This window comes from Topomyia yanbarensis, chromosome 3, assembly GCF_030247195.1.
Source record: "Topomyia yanbarensis strain Yona2022 chromosome 3, ASM3024719v1, whole genome shotgun sequence".
Taxonomy (NCBI): domain Eukaryota; kingdom Metazoa; phylum Arthropoda; class Insecta; order Diptera; family Culicidae; genus Topomyia; species Topomyia yanbarensis.
In genome coordinates this window covers 172,686,461-172,704,172 of record NC_080672.1, presented here as the reverse complement: position 1 = coordinate 172,704,172, position 17,712 = coordinate 172,686,461, and the positions used below count along the sequence as shown (strand labels likewise).

Genomic DNA, 17,712 nt, shown 5'->3' with positions numbered 1-17,712 from the left:
CAAACGAGGTCTGCAGGTAGAACTGCTTTTCTAAATGGTTTGTCATTGTCAGGACTATAAAGTGAAACCCGTGGATTATCTGTCGTATCTATTAGGATATGAAGGGAAATATAGTCTAACCAGTTATTTAAGAAATAGGTAGGTTAACATTATTTTGTGGACCGAAACACACTGTACATGATTTTTATTATCAGAACATTAGCGTCGGATGTACAAACAGGAGCCAGTTATGGCTTTGAAAAGAACTCTCTCTTTACGCTGTTCTCAGTGTCTGTGACAATGACTGATAAGGGCTTAGATAACATAGACGAAATTCTGCAGGCGATCTATTCCTACATCAGACTGCTGAAAAAGACTGGCCCAGTAGAGTGGCTGTACAATGAACTTAAGGAGATTGAGGCAACCTCATTTCGTTACCGCAAAGAGAAAGATGCCAGCGATAATGTGGAAGAGTTGGTGGTTAACATGCGGTATTATCCCTCGAAGGATATTATTACAGGGTCGGAGCTATACTTCCAATATAACGCTAAGGAAATACAAGATGTTATAGATAATTTGAATTTACCAAACTTCAATATTATGATCTCTTCATCCAAGCCGTACAAGGGAATCATGTATGACAAGCAGGAAAAGTGGTTCGGAACGGAATATGCTGAGAGAGGTAAGCTAATGTTTTGTGTCAATATTTAACTAGCGAAAAAAATGTCCAGCACTCCATAGTCGGTGGTTATGGAATCAATATTTTAGGGAACGGGCATAGCGTAACTCGATTGTATTATACGCATCTCACCTGCCTGGTAACAATTGTTGTTTTATGATAGTTTTATAGCCACTAATAAAACTTAGATTGAACTTATAGCGTACTATAATACTTCAATTGTTACTTGGGCTCGGTTCGATTTCCAGCCCCTGCTCATAGGATTAAAAATTATTATAACAAAAAGGTTAATAACACTACAGTTAAAACTCTTCAATTGAAACGTAAAAAATGTTTTGGTACAGAAGCTGTATTATGTTTATGTTTATTACCTTCACCAACAGGCCCTTGGCCCCAATGGTGGTTTCTTAAACTAGTTACATTTTAAAATTGCCAACATTTTCGCTTTTATCGCATTCCGCGTCCGGTTGAAGTCAAATTCGCTGGAGTCCGGTAACAGCGCTCTGGCAACCATAGTTGGTTCTCCTGAACGGAACTCGCAGAAGAGAGTTATTACGTAGAGCTCGAACGCGTGCTTGAAGATCCAGACGTCCGAGGATTGTAGGGCAATCCACTCTGGCAAAGAGTAAGTCCAAGACGAACAAGGCTTGAGAGCAGTCCCTCCGAATGCTGAGTGTATCGAGGTGTATTAGCTGGCAACGGTTTCATAGCTCGGCAGCTGAAATCGCGTATGAACCTGCGTTGAACAGCCTCGATTCTGTCAATCCCGTTCTGTTCGTACGGATTCCAAACAGCCGAACAATATTCTAACGTTGAGCGGACCAACGCGCAGTAAAGCGATTTAAGATTATACAAAGTAACTTTTGAACTGTTACAGCTGTTAATTCTGCTTTCGTCTTTGGTTCACGACTCAGAGTAGTTTCGCTCCAATATTTACAAAACCCATACAAAAATAACTTTTTCGAGCAAATCTACCATGAATCTGATCCACCACAATACTTTTATAGATAATCCTATATCATAATACATTTATAGTAAATTTTATGCACATGAAGATACTTACATGGATACTTCAATCCTACGGTAGGCAGAACTAAATGGCAGTTATGTGGGGTGATGGACAACAAAGAAACTCCACACGGCGCTTCTCCGACGAGACAGGGGGATGTTGCAGGCCCAACAAGCTGCCCAGAAGATTATGGCCGGGATTTTGGAACATAGAACAGCAAGTCGCTTGGGTTCCTAGAGTTCGACCGAATTATGTACGACGGGCTGCAAACTCGCAATTTCGAAGTTGTAGCATTACTGTAACTTTGCTTAGCGAGGCAGGAGGTGTGGAAAGCGGGCACCGAGCGGGTGTGTTCTACCAGATCGTAGCGAGTAAGATACACCACCAACGCGTAATCAAGTGGTAGGCAGTGAAAGAATGTGTGTAGTATGGAAACCTCTTTTATCAACTACAGCAATATCAACGTGCACTGCCCTAACGAAGCGAGGCACGAGGACAAGAAAAAGCGCATTTTTTGCGCAGCTGGAGCGTATCTAGGACAACTGATAGTTGTAAGCACGTCATCAGCGAAATGAACCCTCGGACAGGCCGGGAGGAAATGTATAAACCGGTGATCGGACCGGATAGTTTGCACACCGTTATAAATAACAACCATCAATAATGCAAGAATTTTGCAGCCTCTCGATGAAGTTTGTAGTTTGTAGCGCCTTCTTCCTCCTGCAAAGGTATCCCCAAGTCCAACTAAGAACAAAAAAGACTCCTAATATTCGAACCCACCGTAGTGCCAGCATAGCTTCGAATCACTAGCTAGTAGCGACCTTCATACACTTAAAACAGTCGACGGTGTGCAACACTCGTCGAACACGGCTGTCAATACTCAAGATCGAGCAGCTACGAGACTATCGTGCTGCCGGGGAATACGCGCAGCAGCTAGAGGCAGCGCTACCAACGGAAGCAACCAGGCGGGGCTACTCTTGAGATTGGCTGGAGGAACACGCTTAAGTAGCACTGGCGAGGCCTTAACTAACGTATGCTCCAAATCGAGGAAATGACTGGTTTGACGATGAGTGGTAATACACTAATGGGAACCTTCTCTTTAACGAGTGTGAGATGAACGATAGCTGGAAGCTGTATTATGACGAACATTTAAATGGCTAAACAATAAACGATGAGAGTAACAAAAGAATAAGCTTGGGGACGCTCGCAGCCGATGACGGATTCCCAGCACCTGATCTATTGGAGATTCAGAAATAGATCGGATGGTTGAGAAATAGAAAATACTCAAACATGATTGGCTAGAACACTCCACTGGGTGAGTTCGAATAACTAAGAGGAGGTGATTTTACTGGAGGGTTCGATGGAGGGAGTAGTATGTCTTGTCTACAAAAGCGCGATAAGCTGGGTTGCTGCAACTACCGAGCAATCACTTTGTTGATCGCCGCCTGCAAGTTGCTCTCCTACATTCTTTCACCATTAATAATGAAGTTCGTAGGGCAATAGCAAACAGCTGTTACTGGTGCTACGGTGTAACCATTCGCGATTCGACAAGTCCTACAGAAGTGTCAAAAAATCTACGGTGGGGAGCAGATGGAATGTGGAGACAGCGATCACATTACCCGACTTGAACAGGCGTTCGAGCAGGGTTGTTAATGCGATACATTTTTCACGATAATTTATCGACGTTACTCGGTAACGATAATGTATCGTCATCGGAAACTCCGTTAACGATAATGTATCGTCGCCTTCATCGTCATCGTCGATAATTGTATCGTCGCTTTCATCGTCATCGTCGGTTCATCGGTTATCGCGATACATTTTGCGTTACTTTCCAGTTTATTGGAGTTGAAGTTGATGCGGTTAACTTTCAATTGTTTAGAAATAAATACCTATTGAAGGACATGTTGTTGGCAGTTGAAAATCAATAGTTTTGGACATTTTCTATGCACAGCGGGGTCTGACGATGCGTCAAAATGAAATTATTTCAACTTTTCGGGGGAAAATGTATTATGTTGAAGGGAAAGTTGTTGGCAATTGAAAATCAATAATTTTGGACATTTCAATACGCAGAAGGGTCCGATGATGAGTCAAAATTGAATTTTTTCAACTTTTCGAGTAAGTTGGTGCACAGAAGAGTCCCAGGTGCACATTGTTTCCAAGCAGTAAAAAGGTGATCAAAATTGTTTTGACCATGAAGAAAACAAATTTTGAGCTATTGTGCGATTAGTAATTTTTAGCACGCAAAAACATATATTGAAATAACTACTAAACCACTATTATTAGGCCATTCACAAATTACACTACACATTTAAGTCGTGTGGTGATTAACAGATTTTATTATAATTTTTGATTTAAACCAGAAGATTTCGGATTTTGAAAAGGAGAATATACATATTTCCAATGTTTGATTTCTTTTTCTAGTTAGGAAGCTTTTAGCCCCCTCCTCCGTTTCTTCGCTCCACTATGTAACAAGATGCTTCATGCTTCCTTCTTTTACCCTTAAATATGTAGTGTAATTTATGTACGGCCTCATAATAGAGTTTTATTCGTTCTTTGAATACAGTGAAGACCCGTTTTCATCAGCCCCTTGGCGAATTATAGGCTGATAAAACGATGGCATTGACGAAATCGGCACATATTTTTGCTGGTTCTGAAGAGACGAAGTCGAAACGCAAACACCTGGACTAACATTTTTTTTTCTTTCTTTTTAATAAACCGGAGCGGTTAAAATATTCTTCTTTAGTTCCTCGACAAAGCCTCATAACCCGTTCTGATCATTTAGTAAAAAATTTCCTTAAGGAGGTCTTACAGTACAGTATTATTATTTTTGTATATTTTGCATCTCTAAGATAAGAAAAATATGCTAAAGTAGGAATTTACTCGAATTTGACTTGAACGTAAGCTAGAGCCCACCAAACGATTTTGATAGTGTTTGTTTTACAGATTCGTATTGGTATTCGTCTGCGGAAATTTACGGCTTCCATACCAAAATATTGCTTTTTGGGCACTAAAACATTCGATAACCTCTAAGTTGTAAGAGATACAAATAAACTTACATTATAAAAATTCTGTATTTTCTTATGCTGAACAACATCTTGGAACGTTTTGAAATTCTACAAAATTACCAGGAAAAGTATTTTGAAAAAAGCAATTTTCAGGGGTATATCAAAAACATCTCCACAAATGTAAATTAAAATAGACCGATAGACACATAGTCTCTTCAGCGAAGTAAGATATTCTCAACAACTTTGCCAAAGAACTTTTTTTTTATTTTCATAAACATAAGCAAAAACTTTCTTCTCAGCTTTAGAGGAATTAATCACCCAACTAATACTTTTTAAATGCAAAAAATATAAATAAACTTTGCTGAAGACACTATAACTAAAATGTTTTTCGTGGTTCAAAGAATTTCTTTCACCTTTTTGCCAATTTGGATCCTCGTGTGAATTGAAAATGTCCAAAACTATCGATTGCCCTTGAATATAAAAAGTTCGCGAAAAGTTGAAAAAAAATCTATTTTGATGCACCGACAGTACATTGAAAATGCCCAAAACTATTGATTTTCACTTACCAATAACTTCTTCAATATAACAAACTTTCCTCAATAGTTGAAAAAATCCAATTTGACACATCGTCGAACCCCCTGTGTATTCAAAATGTCCAAAACTATTGATTGTCAACTGCCAATAACTTTCCCTTCAATATAAAACTCTCCCGAAAAGTTGACAAAAAACTCCATTTTGACACATCGTCGACCCCCCCCCCCTCCCCCCACCCCTGTGCATAGAAAATGTCCAAAACTATTGATTTTCAACTGCCAACAACATGTCCTTCAATAGTTATTTAATTCTAAACAATTGAAAGTTAACCGCATCAACTTCAACCCCAATAAACGGGAAAGTAACGCAAAATGTATCGCGATAACCGATGAACCGACGATGACGATGAAAACGACGATACAATTATCGACGATGACGATGAAGGCGACGATACATTATCGTTAACGGAGTTTCCGATGACGTTGACGGGTGGTTAACGTTATCGACGATGACGATTAATTATCGATTAACAACCCTGCGTTCGAGTTTCTCGGGAAGGCTTTGATGTAATGATGATGTTTTAGTACGCGATGCCAGGTCATTTGTACGAACATCCACCATACCATTTTCTATAGACACGGGGATCTTGGTTCCGATATTATTATGTGCGACGTAGTATTACATGTTGCTCTTCCCAATTAAGTTTACTGTCTGAGATAAACTTCTAAACGTAATCAAAGTCCAGTTTTGTACGTGGTGTAGCTGAATGTAGGACACTTCCGCGAGATTAAGTTTCATTTCAACTTTTACTGATTGTTCCACCTCCTGAACTGTTGGTCTAACACGAATTTTCTTAAAATCAATCGAAATTGTGTCATCCCGTAGTTTGTTTCCTTTGCCTGACTCATTTCACTACATAGCCGGGAACAACGGTGCAGCACTTTTTTTTATTTCGATTACAGAGGTTTTAACCTTAAGGTCATTCGCCTCTTCGGGTTAGAAAAGTCTCTTATAGAAAATTTCTAACCCTGTGTGCGGTGTCGGGACTCGAACCCAGGTGCGCGGCGTACAAGGCAATCGATTTGCCAACTACGCTACGCCCACCCCTAACGGTACAGTACTGCTTGTGTACTGGATGTTGAACAAAGCGCTTGCTTGCTTCACTGGTTGCTATAGCGTAGCGCGGTGTGCTTCTGCTTTGTGAAGAGATGAGAAGATAAACTGAGGTTAGGGCACTGGCAAGGCTAGTAAATTGTTATACCAAATTTATCAAAGGTCTAGCGGATATTATGAATACAACTTACCAATTTCCGAAGAAAAGAATTCTGCCCATAATCGCAAGTCCCACGTTAAGTTTTATTTTTTGTGTTTCGAATTCATCTCGTCAGTAACTAGCACCATCTGGGTGTCTAGTTAGACGACGTATCTAAACTAGTACCCAGATTAGCACTAGTTAGACACAAAAAAGCCAAACGGTTTACACGACACATGTGAACGTTCAAAGCAATTGACTTGTCACGAGTGATGTCCCGGGAAGCAAATACAGAAGCTCAGGTTTGCTGACGAGAAAGCGAAAACGAACTCTTGTCTTTTGGCTAGGGAGCCAAACGCCTGGCATTATGCAATCTTAAATTCCCATAAGGGAAAATTGGACTGAACCACTTTGCGCATTAAGGGCACAAAACCTAACTTAAATTAAGTTTTATTTTTTGTGTTTCGAATTCATTTCGTCAGCAACTAGCAACATCTAGGTGTCTAGTTAGACGATGTATCTAAACTAGTACCCAGATTAGCACTAGTTAGACAAAAAAAAGTTAGTTTGGACACATCGTCTAACTAGACACTCAGATAGTGCATTGCATTGAGTTGTTATCATAGAATCAGGAAAAAGGTTTTTTTTCCCAAATCCATAAATCGCATTTAGGCATGGTTATGAGTAAGAGCATTGCTAGGACTAGCGTGGCTATGGATCTACGAAGATATCGAGAAAACTGTGAAAAGCTGTACAGTTTGCGTGTTATAGTAAATTTTCACCAAAGGCCGAGTTGTTTCCGTGGAGTTTTTCAAGAGATGTTTGGAGCTGAATTCACTTGGACTTTGCAGGTCCGATCAAAGACTGGAATCATCTTATACTGATTGATGCAACCCAATCAAACAATATATGTACCCGATTTGTCAATGTCCCAAGCGCTGGCGCTTGGGACACGATAAAAAAAGCTGTAAAAGCTCACCCCGTTGTAACAACTGTGTCGATGAAGTCCCAAGCAGCACTTGCAACATGTTCTAGAAAAACAATAAAAGTTATATGTTGCATTACAATGACAACAGAATTGCAAAAAACATGACTGTTGCATGTGTGAAACACAGCTGCTGCACGTTACACCTTAGTTATTTATTTGTAGTGCTAATGTTTTCTGAAACAATCAACTTTGACACATATTATTGATGTTTTTTGCAACGTGTTTGTGACTCTACTGCACAGTTAAAACAATTTTGTTGCAAGCATCATCGCGAAAACTGGAGATGACATTATTATTTAACTTGTCAGCAAATTTGATTCTGGATACACTTATAAACAATCGCCATATTTATTGATAGAATGAATTCTTTCTCTATAAAAGTTGCTGACGAACAATTAATATGTATAGATTTTTTGATCGGATCCCAAAATTTTCATCATTAATATGCTTCAAATTTTTGATTACTCTCGAAAAAATTATATTTGAACACAGTCCTCTGAGTACGGTAAATAATTAACAAAATAAGTATAAAATTTATTGAGTTTATATCAACGTTGTTTTAAGGCCCTTTAAAAATATCAAAGTATTTTCAAAAATTACTCGATTCATTTTTATTGGTTATACATTTTCACCCACATTAATCATATTGTCATATGTGAATAATATTTATGCTCTGTTTGCATAACAATTTCATGAAACACATTAAGTTTCATTTCCTTTCGACAAAGTTGTTTTCAAAGCAATCGCTAGCATTATTGCAACACTCTTTGTTGTTATTATGATTCTTGGTACTTCATTCGGAACAAATGAACATGTTGCCTATAAGCTCCACCCCTTGCGCTTTTTTAATTGCATAACAGTTGAATAACGCTTGCTGCAGTAATATTTTCACAAATTAATGTTTAACATTGGTGTTGTAAAAACAGCTTATCAACATACCGTGTTGCTTGGGTTGGCTCTGTACATGAATGTAACCAATCTATACCCCGCTGTGTGAATTGCAATTATTCACATCGTGCAAACGATCATAAACTATGCCCTAGAATTTCTCAACAAAAAAGGAGAGATGCTGAACGTCGTCAAACCAATTTTCAGGTCACACCGATGGAAAATCATGGCAGTTGTAAATAACAAAGTGCAAGAGTATTTGTCATCACTAAGGTTATGATAATTTGTCACATCGACCTAATCAAAGTATGCAATTTAACTGCAATGTTAACAGTGGAACTGTAGAGGTTTACTAAGCAAACGCGCATCTCTTATAAATATTATAAACGACCTAGATCCGTTCTCAGCGAGAGCGAGACACATTTTGATCGGTACACAAATTTCAATCTCCCCCATCATGTGATTTTCCGCAAAGATTATACCAGAAACTCAATAGGTGTGTCGCACTCGCAGTACGTAGAGAGTTCAATCCAACTCCTTATAATATAACATCAATAGCAGTAATTCAACAAAAAGCTTGTCAGTTCAGCTGTAGCGCTGGAAAAATTACGGTAGTTTCAGTATATGTACACATAATCAATCTCAAGTCGAGTTTGAGAGCTTTATGTTATCCGTACCTTCACCTTGCATAATAGCAGGAGATTTCAACGCAAAACACCCCTTGTGGGGCGACCAATCGGAAAATCGTCGGAGCTACCTTCTCAGGCCCTGGATTCGTGTAACTTGGTAATCCTGAATAACAGTGAACCGACTTGTTCCGATGCGAATTGGTCATGGAGCTCAATCGACATCACGTTTGTTTCGTCGGAGACGTTTCGTGGGAAGTTCAAAAATCACCATGTGATCATTCCCGATTATATTTGGATCTGCTACAACATTAATCACAAAGCATTATAGGCCAATAAATTAAAAAAAATGGACTGGAACAAATTTACCGATAAACTTGACGAGGGAATAGACAACTTTTCAGACGAACCAACATTTGAGCGCTTCTTTGAGTGTGTTTGGGAGGCTAATGAATTTTCGGCGGTAATACCGAAACGAGTTTCTAACATTTCGAAAATATCGCAACCATGCTGGGACGAGGAATTCACAGCACTCACACGAGCTACCTATTCTGGAAACGCTTCTTGACTGCTGAAGCACATTATGAGCACACTGAAGCCGAACGTGTTTTTCGATCTATGGCGAAGCAGAACAAAACTGAATATTGGCACTGGTTCTGTAACTTCTTAGATAGATAACACTTCCGTTGATACACTGTGGAAAATGGCACGGAGATTCGAAGGGCGTGTGGCTTCTGGTAATCGACAAGCTACATCAAAGTCGCTGATTGAGGAATTGCTAGATCGACTGGCTCCTAGTACCGCAAAAAAAATCTGATGCAATTTTCCAGTTGTAGCTGCAGCGACCAAGCAAGAGCCAACTTCTTGACAATGCATGGTTTAAAGAACGTGCTGAAATCTGGTAAAGTTTCTTCGCCGGGAATAGACGGAGTTCCCTATCTGTCTTCAATCAGCTACCGTTTAGTGCTGTGAAGGCATTGCTGGGAATATACAACAGCGTACATGCCGGTGCTGACATACCTCAGAACTGGAAGAACTTCTAGATAGTGGCAATTCCGAAACCAGGTCAAGACATAACTAGTACGTCATTGATTCGCCCAATCGCTTTGGCATCCTGTTTCCGTAAAATATATGAGCTAATGATAGAGCAGTATATAGAGAGCAGCAATTTTCTAACTCTCGAAATGTGTGGATTTCGCATGGGTAAAGGGACGATGGATACGCTTCATCTCCTCATCGATCATCATCCGGCATCAGCAGCATTACGGCAACGAGAACACATGATCATTTGCAGTATTGACCTGAAGAGTGCCTATGACAACGTCGATGTCAATCTGTTGGTTCGGAATATCGAACGACATATGTTTTCAACTGTATCATCAGTGCCTTCTACAGGCTATTCGAAGAACGTATCGTCTCCATTCCCTTGGCTTCTCGAAAGATATATAGGACTACGTGGAAAGGTCTTCCCCAAGGATCACCGCTCAGTCCTATCTGCTATTAACATCTACATAGCACGGTTAATGAAAAACATTCCAAATACAATTATTGAAGTTGGTTACGCTGGTGATATTTCAGTAGCGGTTCGTGTATCTGTGCTATCGATAGTATGATTCAAAGCGTGTCCGATCTGGGCTTGGAGGTCTTCCCAACTATAAGTTGTGTTATGGTTAGCTCAAGAAAACAATTGGAAGAGAAATCGTCAATTTGTATCAATTGATCAATTGTTACTTGTGTGGACTCGATGAAACTGTTGGGAATGCATATAACTGAAAAAAGTCTCCATATTTCAGCGCTGAAGAGGCGTACGATGCTATATGTGAACTTTTTGTGCAGTGTAGCCAGCCAGCATTTGGATGCGCATCCCTCAGCATTTCTAAATATCTACAAATCATGTGTGCGATCAAAATTAGAGTACGGTGCCATCTTCCTGGTAAACATTACAAAGCGAGATGCATTAATATTGGATCAAGTTCAATGGGCGTGTATCCGAGTATGCCTACGATCCCCTAAAGCAACTCATACTGGTTCCTTAGATGTCTTAGAAGGCCTGATCGCACTAGGCTTGCGACGTAAATCAGCGGTAATACGGTCCATTAATAAACGCCTTTCGTTAGAGTCGTAATAAGAGCGCTTTGCAGCGCAGACGATTCGCGACAACTGTAATGCCACAGCTATAAACCAGGCGGTTCTACAGTTTCACGAGTTTCATCCGGTACACCAAACCGTGCTAAATTTGCCATGCTTCATGTTCCCTTCGGAAATAAGACTGAAGAGACTAAAAGTTGATATAAGTACGAGATACACGTAACATCAGGCTTCCATCTCTGGCACGAAACGTAAAGATTAGCTACATGCAGTTAAACGGAGGCATTCACACACAACATCAACGGCACGGAACGTTTTGATGTACGGCACGTGTGAACGGGAACAAGAGAAACGCATCTAACTTATCCTGACGGAACGGTGATGTTCCGTTAACGTTGACGGAAGCTGATGTATCGTCTGAATCGTCCTTTATCCATCAAGAATCTACTTTCTCAAGAGCACGACGTATCTGCATCTGAAATTTTTAACAAAAGATTTAGAGAACACTATGGAAACCTCAAAATATTCGATACTGATGGATCCAAAGATAACAACGATGTTGTCTATGCCGTAGTGAATGACTTCGCTATTCCATCTATAAAAACAAAGCTTTCTTCAACAGTGTCTAAGTACATGGCTTAATTGCTGCCTATTCGCAGAGCTATTCAACAAATCACATCGATACCCAAGGCGAAGTACGTTGTAATGACGGACAGTTTAAGCAGTGTAAGTAGTAGCCTTTATAACTGTAAAACAAATTCAACGGTTCCAGTAGCATGGTTCGATATAAAACGCGAAGTTTTTTCAGCTAAAACCAGAGGATCACAAACAATCTTCATGTTGGTTCCGTCCCATAGGGGAATAATGTCATCACTAGCTTCGACGTCACATTCCCTCACAGGTTTCGTGCAAAAACGATGGCAGGCAACGTGGACGGCCGGGGAAAAAGGTCGTTTCTGTCATAGCTTGCTACCGACGGTTTCGTTTAAACCATGCAACTCTCGAGAAGACAAGTGGTAATACTATACAAACTAATAAGTAACCATTCACGACTCCCTGCCCATTTGCGTCGCAATGGGATAATTGATGAGGACATGTTGTCCTGCGGGTCTGTAATAGCAGATTCGAATCATATAATTTTCAGCTGCGCAAGGTTCGATGGCCAACTAGAGAAGTTATGACGAATTCTCCTTAGAAAACACATAGTGCCAGATATATAAACACTACTAAAAGCGAGCGATACAGAATTATTCGTGGCAGTTACCGATTTTAAAATCGAATGTGACATCAATCTATAAACAAGATTAGGTTAGTGCATATGTTTTCGCTTGGCAAAGCTATGGTTTTAGAAGTTAAGCCAATCAATTTTAGATAAATAAAAAAAATCAGGTCCGCTTTTTTAAAAATGTTTACCTACAGGAAGTAAGGATATTTGAAATGTAAGAGCAAATAATTTATAATTATTATCCTCTTTGCTATCAAAAATTGGCACGTTGCGCATCGCAAGTATCTTTTAACAGTAGCGGCAGCCGAAATGCTGAATTTAGTGTTGCAGACCGTATCATTGTACGAGATTAAGAAGATCCAAATGATACAGCTTGGGACCGATTCATTCCAACTATTTTACATACTTATAGATGTTCCTCAGGAGTGGAAAGATCTCTGGAATAACGCAAAAATCATACCTGAACTCCAGCTACAGGAAAGAAATCACTACATCAGCACGGACTTTACCATCTTAACTGACAAAAACGACTTGGGTGTGACACAAACGCCACCATTCCCGGAAAAAATCCTGGAGAACGAATTATGCGAACTCTGGTTTCGACAGGATAACGTATTCAAACTACCGATATCGATGATGTACTTCTATTTCGTATCCCCGATGTCGCTGCAGAGCCCAAAAAGGTGAGCATTCGCGATACCTCTTATATTAATAAAACTAGTGATATTTGCTACTCATTTTTTCATTGACAGTGCAACACTATCAAGTCTATATTGTTCGGTGTTGAAATTTCAAATCGCTGAGGAGCTATATCCAGCATCGGTAGCCGGATTGGATTATGAAATTTACCCTGCTGAAAAAGGCATCGTGTTAAAGGTAATTTTATTGTGAGATTCCATCCTTGACAATGGTTAATAGTAGCTTCTTAATCTCAAGGTCGATGGATACAATCAAAAGTTGCCAATTGTCGTTAGTGAAATAACAAAGGCAATGCAAGGTTTCGATAACAATATCAACCCTGATGTGTTCGAGGTGATAAAAAAGAAACTCGCTAAATCATACTACAATGAAATTATCAAAGCAAGCAAATTGAATCGGTAAGTTAAATCTTGTTCAAAAGGATTTTCGGATCGAATAACAATCAAACTTACTTCAATTCCAGGGAAATCCGATTGAAAATAGTTCAGCAGACTTTCTGGACTACACTCGAGAGGTTCAATGAGCTGAAGAATTTGACGATCGAGGACTTGATTGAATATTCTAGAAAATACTTTCAAAATGTCAGGGTTCAGGCACTCATACAAGGAAACTCACAAAAACAGAACGCACTAGACATTATATCAGATATATTGACAAGCTTAAATATCGGAAAAATTGAAAATGTAAATATAGCTTGTTTCAGTTCCCAATAGAAGTTAACGAAAAAAACCTCTAATTTTAGCGAACCCTTATTGACTCCAAAGCACGCGAAATTCCATTAGGCAACAACTACCTGACCGTTAAATCGTTTCGCGATAACGATGTGAACACAGCGACGACGAATTTCTACCAGGTGGGTCCTGCAACACCTATGCTGAATTCCCGATTGGAACTGCTGACAATGCTGATCGAAGAACCACTGTTCGACATTCTTCGCACCAAGGAACAACTTGGTTATGATGTCTCAACGACGATGCGCGACAATTTCGGTGTTTTAGGGTTCTCAATTACCGTTTACTCACAAGAGGATAAATTTACTTACCAGTACATTGATGAAAGAATTGAGGATTTCAATAGTAAATTTGTCCAGATCCTGGATAGCATGTCCGAATCGGATTTCGATCTAATAAAAACCTCGCTTTTGAAAAGTAAGCAAATCATCGATACTGAGTTGAAGAATGAAGTGAACCGGAATTGGGCAGAGATCACAACAGAACAGTATATTTTCAACCGCAACAAGTTAGAAATGGAACATATCGAGGGGCTGACCAAGTCTGACATCATGGAATTCTACAATCAGCTACTTTTTGATAATAAACACCGGAGAAAGCTTTCCGTGCAAGTAGTTGGGTGTAACGAAAAATCGGTTCCTTGCAGTAAAATTTCCGACGAAGTAGACAACTGTGAAGATCTGGAACGGGATTTTTCAATCCATTACTTATCGACGGATGATCTGGGACGCAACTCAATAACCGATATCAGTAGTTTTGGACAAACATTAAAGGTTTATCCTGTTATAAAAATACAATTCTAATTACTGGTCCTGTTGTTTCCATGATGTTACTTATTTAATTGTTGAATAAAATGCAACCTGTTTGATACTGTTTGCTTGGTCTTTATTTTCCAGACGATTGTTTCCTCGACGTATCCTGATTTATTTCTTTGTGTTTTTTGACAAATGCTCTGAAATTTGCTTCCTCTGCTTCATCGTCACCTGGAATCAGGAATCAGAATATATTGAATGCCGTGTGTTTTCATCATTTCCTGAGCGGAAGGAAAGGACAAGGAGGTGTGGGGAAGTAGAATTGGAAGGGTGGGAAAAATAACAGCACAAAACAAAAATAAACAACAGGTAAGTTAAACTCACAAGTAGTTCAACTTGCCTGCGAATAAGCCTAAAGCTCTTTACCACATTGGATAAGAAACTTTAGTACGTCTCTGAGTTTCAGTCGTCCAAACATGGTTTCGTCTATATAAGGACGGCCGAAGACACGAAATCGCAATTGCGCTACCGCTGGACAGTTGCATATCAGATGATATGAGGTTCCGTATTCGGATTCACAAAGATCACATGAAAAAGACTCAGCGCGCTGAATAGTTGCCATGTGATAATTGAGTTTGCAGACCTGGTCAGCATGCCGCAGTGGAGCTTCGAAAAATGTAAGAGATTTTTCGAAACCATTGGACATGGTTGTTCTAGAAACGCCTTTGTTTGGCGACACGTTTGTAGATTTCTCCAATAATTGCGGTGCTCGGACGAAGCCCAGGACCGTATTTTTTCCCTTATCCAGCTTGTCGAAATTGGCAGCGCGGGCTCAGGACCAACGAAGTCAATCGCTGAACCTGCCCTGGCCAATTCGTCAGCCCATTCATTTCCAATAATACCGCAATGTCCGGGCACCCAGACAAGGTAGATAGTGTTGACAATGCTTAGTTCTTCGATTTGAATTCGGCACGCGATCACTAGCTTGGACCGGGATTTGTCTGAGCTAAGGGCCTTGATTGCAGCCTGACTATCGGAGCAGAAGTTTATAACTCTGCCGGACAAATTCAGTTTAAGTTCCGTGCAAGTAGTTGGGTGTAACGAAAAATCGGTTCCTTGCAGTAAAATTTCCAACGAAGTAGACAACTGTGAAGATCTGGAACGGGATTTTTCAATCCATTACTTATCGACGGATGATCTGGGACGCAACTCAATAACCGATATCAGTAGTTTTGGACAAACATTAAAGGTTTATCCTGTTATAAAAATACAATTCTAATTACTGGTCCTGTTGTTTCCATGATGTTACTTATTTAATTGTTGAATAAAATACAACCTGTTTGATACTGTTTGCTTGGTCTTTATTTTCCAGATTGTTTCCTCGACGTATCCTGATTTATTTCTTTGTGTTTTTTGACAAATGCTCTGAAATTTGCTTCCTCTGCTTCATCGTCACCTGAGAAAAAAAATTATATTTTCAGCACCTCGTTAATGTATCATAACATATTATAATCAAAAAATTAAATTTGAACAATCCCTATATATACTCACCTGGGCACACTGGAGCATCATCTTCGTGACCTTCCTCATCTTCCGAGCTTTCATTGCCTGGATGTTTTAGATAAATCTCCGCCCGTTCCCGTCCACTGCTTAGCTCACTTACAAGCGATACCTCCTGGCCTTTCCCCTGCTGAGAGATTTTTGCTAGCTGTTCCTCCTGCATTCGTTTCTGTTCGATCATTTTCTCGATTCGTAACTTGTCATATTCGGCCTTGTAATCGCTCTCGTATTCTTTGGCAGCTTCCTCGACAAGTTGAAAAAACTTCCCAAACCCGATGCCAGTTTGTGACGAAACCCCGCATGTCTTCAGGTCTCGGTAGAACTCATCCAGAGTAAGGGACATTGTCCGAGTTAAATTACTAACATACGTTGTCTCATTTTCTAAAGCTTCTTGGAACGATTCAAAATCTTGCATCCACTCGATGGCAAAAGAAAATTCCTGCACATCGATTTTGTTCAGCACAATTATGAAAGGAAGTCGTGCCTTGTAAAGAATAGAGCATGCATACAGCATATTTGACATAAACGTCGTAGGACTCGTAGATCGTACAATGTCCATCACGTAAACAACAACCGTCGGAAATGCTGTTGCCAGTGCTTCCGTAATAATTGTCCCCGAAGCGGACCAGGTAAACACCTCGATCTGTCCCGGCGTATCAATAACGCAGTACTTGTGTTTCTCTTCTGTCCGCTCGATCAACTCAATCACTTTGCCAAACTTTGTGGAGAACAAATTAAGGGCGGTCACGATTCCTCCGTTAGGTCCGAGTTTATACTGTTTCATAACCTCTTTGTAGTTAATGGTATCTCGTATGTCTACGGAGTTCAAAATGTATGTTAACGTTTTATACGAATTATATCAATACATACCGATATTCACGGGGAATGGTACTTCTCGGCAAGCAGGGTCTAAATTGACGAGATACGGGTTGTGTTCTTCATTTTTGTATTGAGCTAGCTTACGAACGAATGTTGTTTTACCGGAACCAGCCATTCCGAGCACAATCATGCAAATTGGTTTGCGTTTTGTAGCGGCTGGTTCATTGTCTTCTACTTGCATGTTTACATTCTTGGTCGACATTGCAGAATTTCCGAAACAATGTTCTTTTTGTGTAAAGCACCTTTTGCAGATTATACACGCTTGATTGTCATTTACATTACCAATTACTAAATAAATTTAGCTTGTTTATGAACTATTATTGTTTTTTTTTTGTTCCAAGCACGCTGATTTATAACTACTCAAAAATCTGAGTAACACGGTACCTACACACTTATGGCGTCAAATACAAATATTGTATTTGATGGCGTTTTCGCTTGAACCCGAAACTGAGTCAGGTTCTAACTGTCAGTTCATCTTCATACATTTTGGTTGGGGTTAGAAACTGACTAAGTTTCGCTTCAAGAAAAACGACATTAAGTTCCATTACCCACCAGTAGGTACACTTAGAAAAACTCTAATGATTTCTGGGGCCCTATTCTCACACTTACGTCACCTAGTAATTAGAAGGAAATTTGATTTTAATCACTGGGTAACGTGACTGCAACGGCCAATTTCTTCACTGGATGAAAACCGGTTTTCGATGAAAACCAGTTTTCAGTTTGCTAGTGGCCAATTCGCCGAAAGCCGAAAGGTTTTCAACGAAAACCGGTTTTCATCCAGGTGAAGAAATCGGCCGTAAGAGTAGGGCTCCTAAAGGTTG

At 39.8% G+C, this 17,712-nt stretch overlaps 2 protein-coding genes across 3 annotated transcripts in view; one reads left to right on the top strand and one right to left on the bottom strand.

Moving 5' to 3' along the window:
- LOC131687349 (nardilysin-like) overlaps positions 1-14,575 on the top strand; it is a 43,215-nt gene extending 28,640 nt beyond the window's left edge. For both annotated transcript variants that reach the window (XM_058971429.1, XM_058971428.1), the window contains exons 5-11: positions 53-138; positions 195-661; positions 12,683-12,953; positions 13,023-13,146; positions 13,207-13,367; positions 13,433-13,652; positions 13,712-14,575. In XM_058971429.1, coding sequence (XP_058827412.1) covers positions 53-138; positions 195-661; positions 12,683-12,953; positions 13,023-13,146; positions 13,207-13,367; positions 13,433-13,652; positions 13,712-14,503 — 2,121 coding nt within the window. In that variant the 3' untranslated portion in view covers positions 14,504-14,575. The remainder of the gene's footprint in view (positions 1-52; positions 139-194; positions 662-12,682; positions 12,954-13,022; positions 13,147-13,206; positions 13,368-13,432; positions 13,653-13,711) is intronic.
- A 1,216-nt stretch (positions 14,576-15,791) lies between these two features.
- On the bottom strand, positions 15,792-17,233 carry LOC131687350 (GPN-loop GTPase 1). Its single transcript, XM_058971430.1, has 3 exons — positions 16,883-17,233; positions 16,004-16,828; positions 15,792-15,908 (listed from the first exon to the last, which is right to left on the bottom strand). Exons 1-3 carry the CDS (start codon positions 17,091-17,093, stop codon positions 15,814-15,816), a joined length of 1,131 nt encoding a protein of 376 aa, XP_058827413.1. The 5' UTR covers positions 17,094-17,233; the 3' UTR covers positions 15,792-15,813.
- Between the last annotated feature and the right edge of the window lie 479 nt (positions 17,234-17,712).

Excerpts from the sequence above, each read along its gene's own strand:
- LOC131687350 (XM_058971430.1), bottom strand. The coding sequence starts at position 17,093 with ATGTCGACCAAGAATGTAAACATGCAAGTAGAAGACAATGAACCAGCC. Across the intron at positions 16,829-16,882 it reads ACCATTCCCCGTGAATATCG|ACATACGAGATACCATTAAC; the intron begins GTATGTATTGAT and ends TGAACTCCGTAG. Across the intron at positions 15,909-16,003 it reads TGATGCTCCAGTGTGCCCAG|GTGACGATGAAGCAGAGGAA; the intron begins GTGAGTATATAT and ends TTTTTTTCTCAG.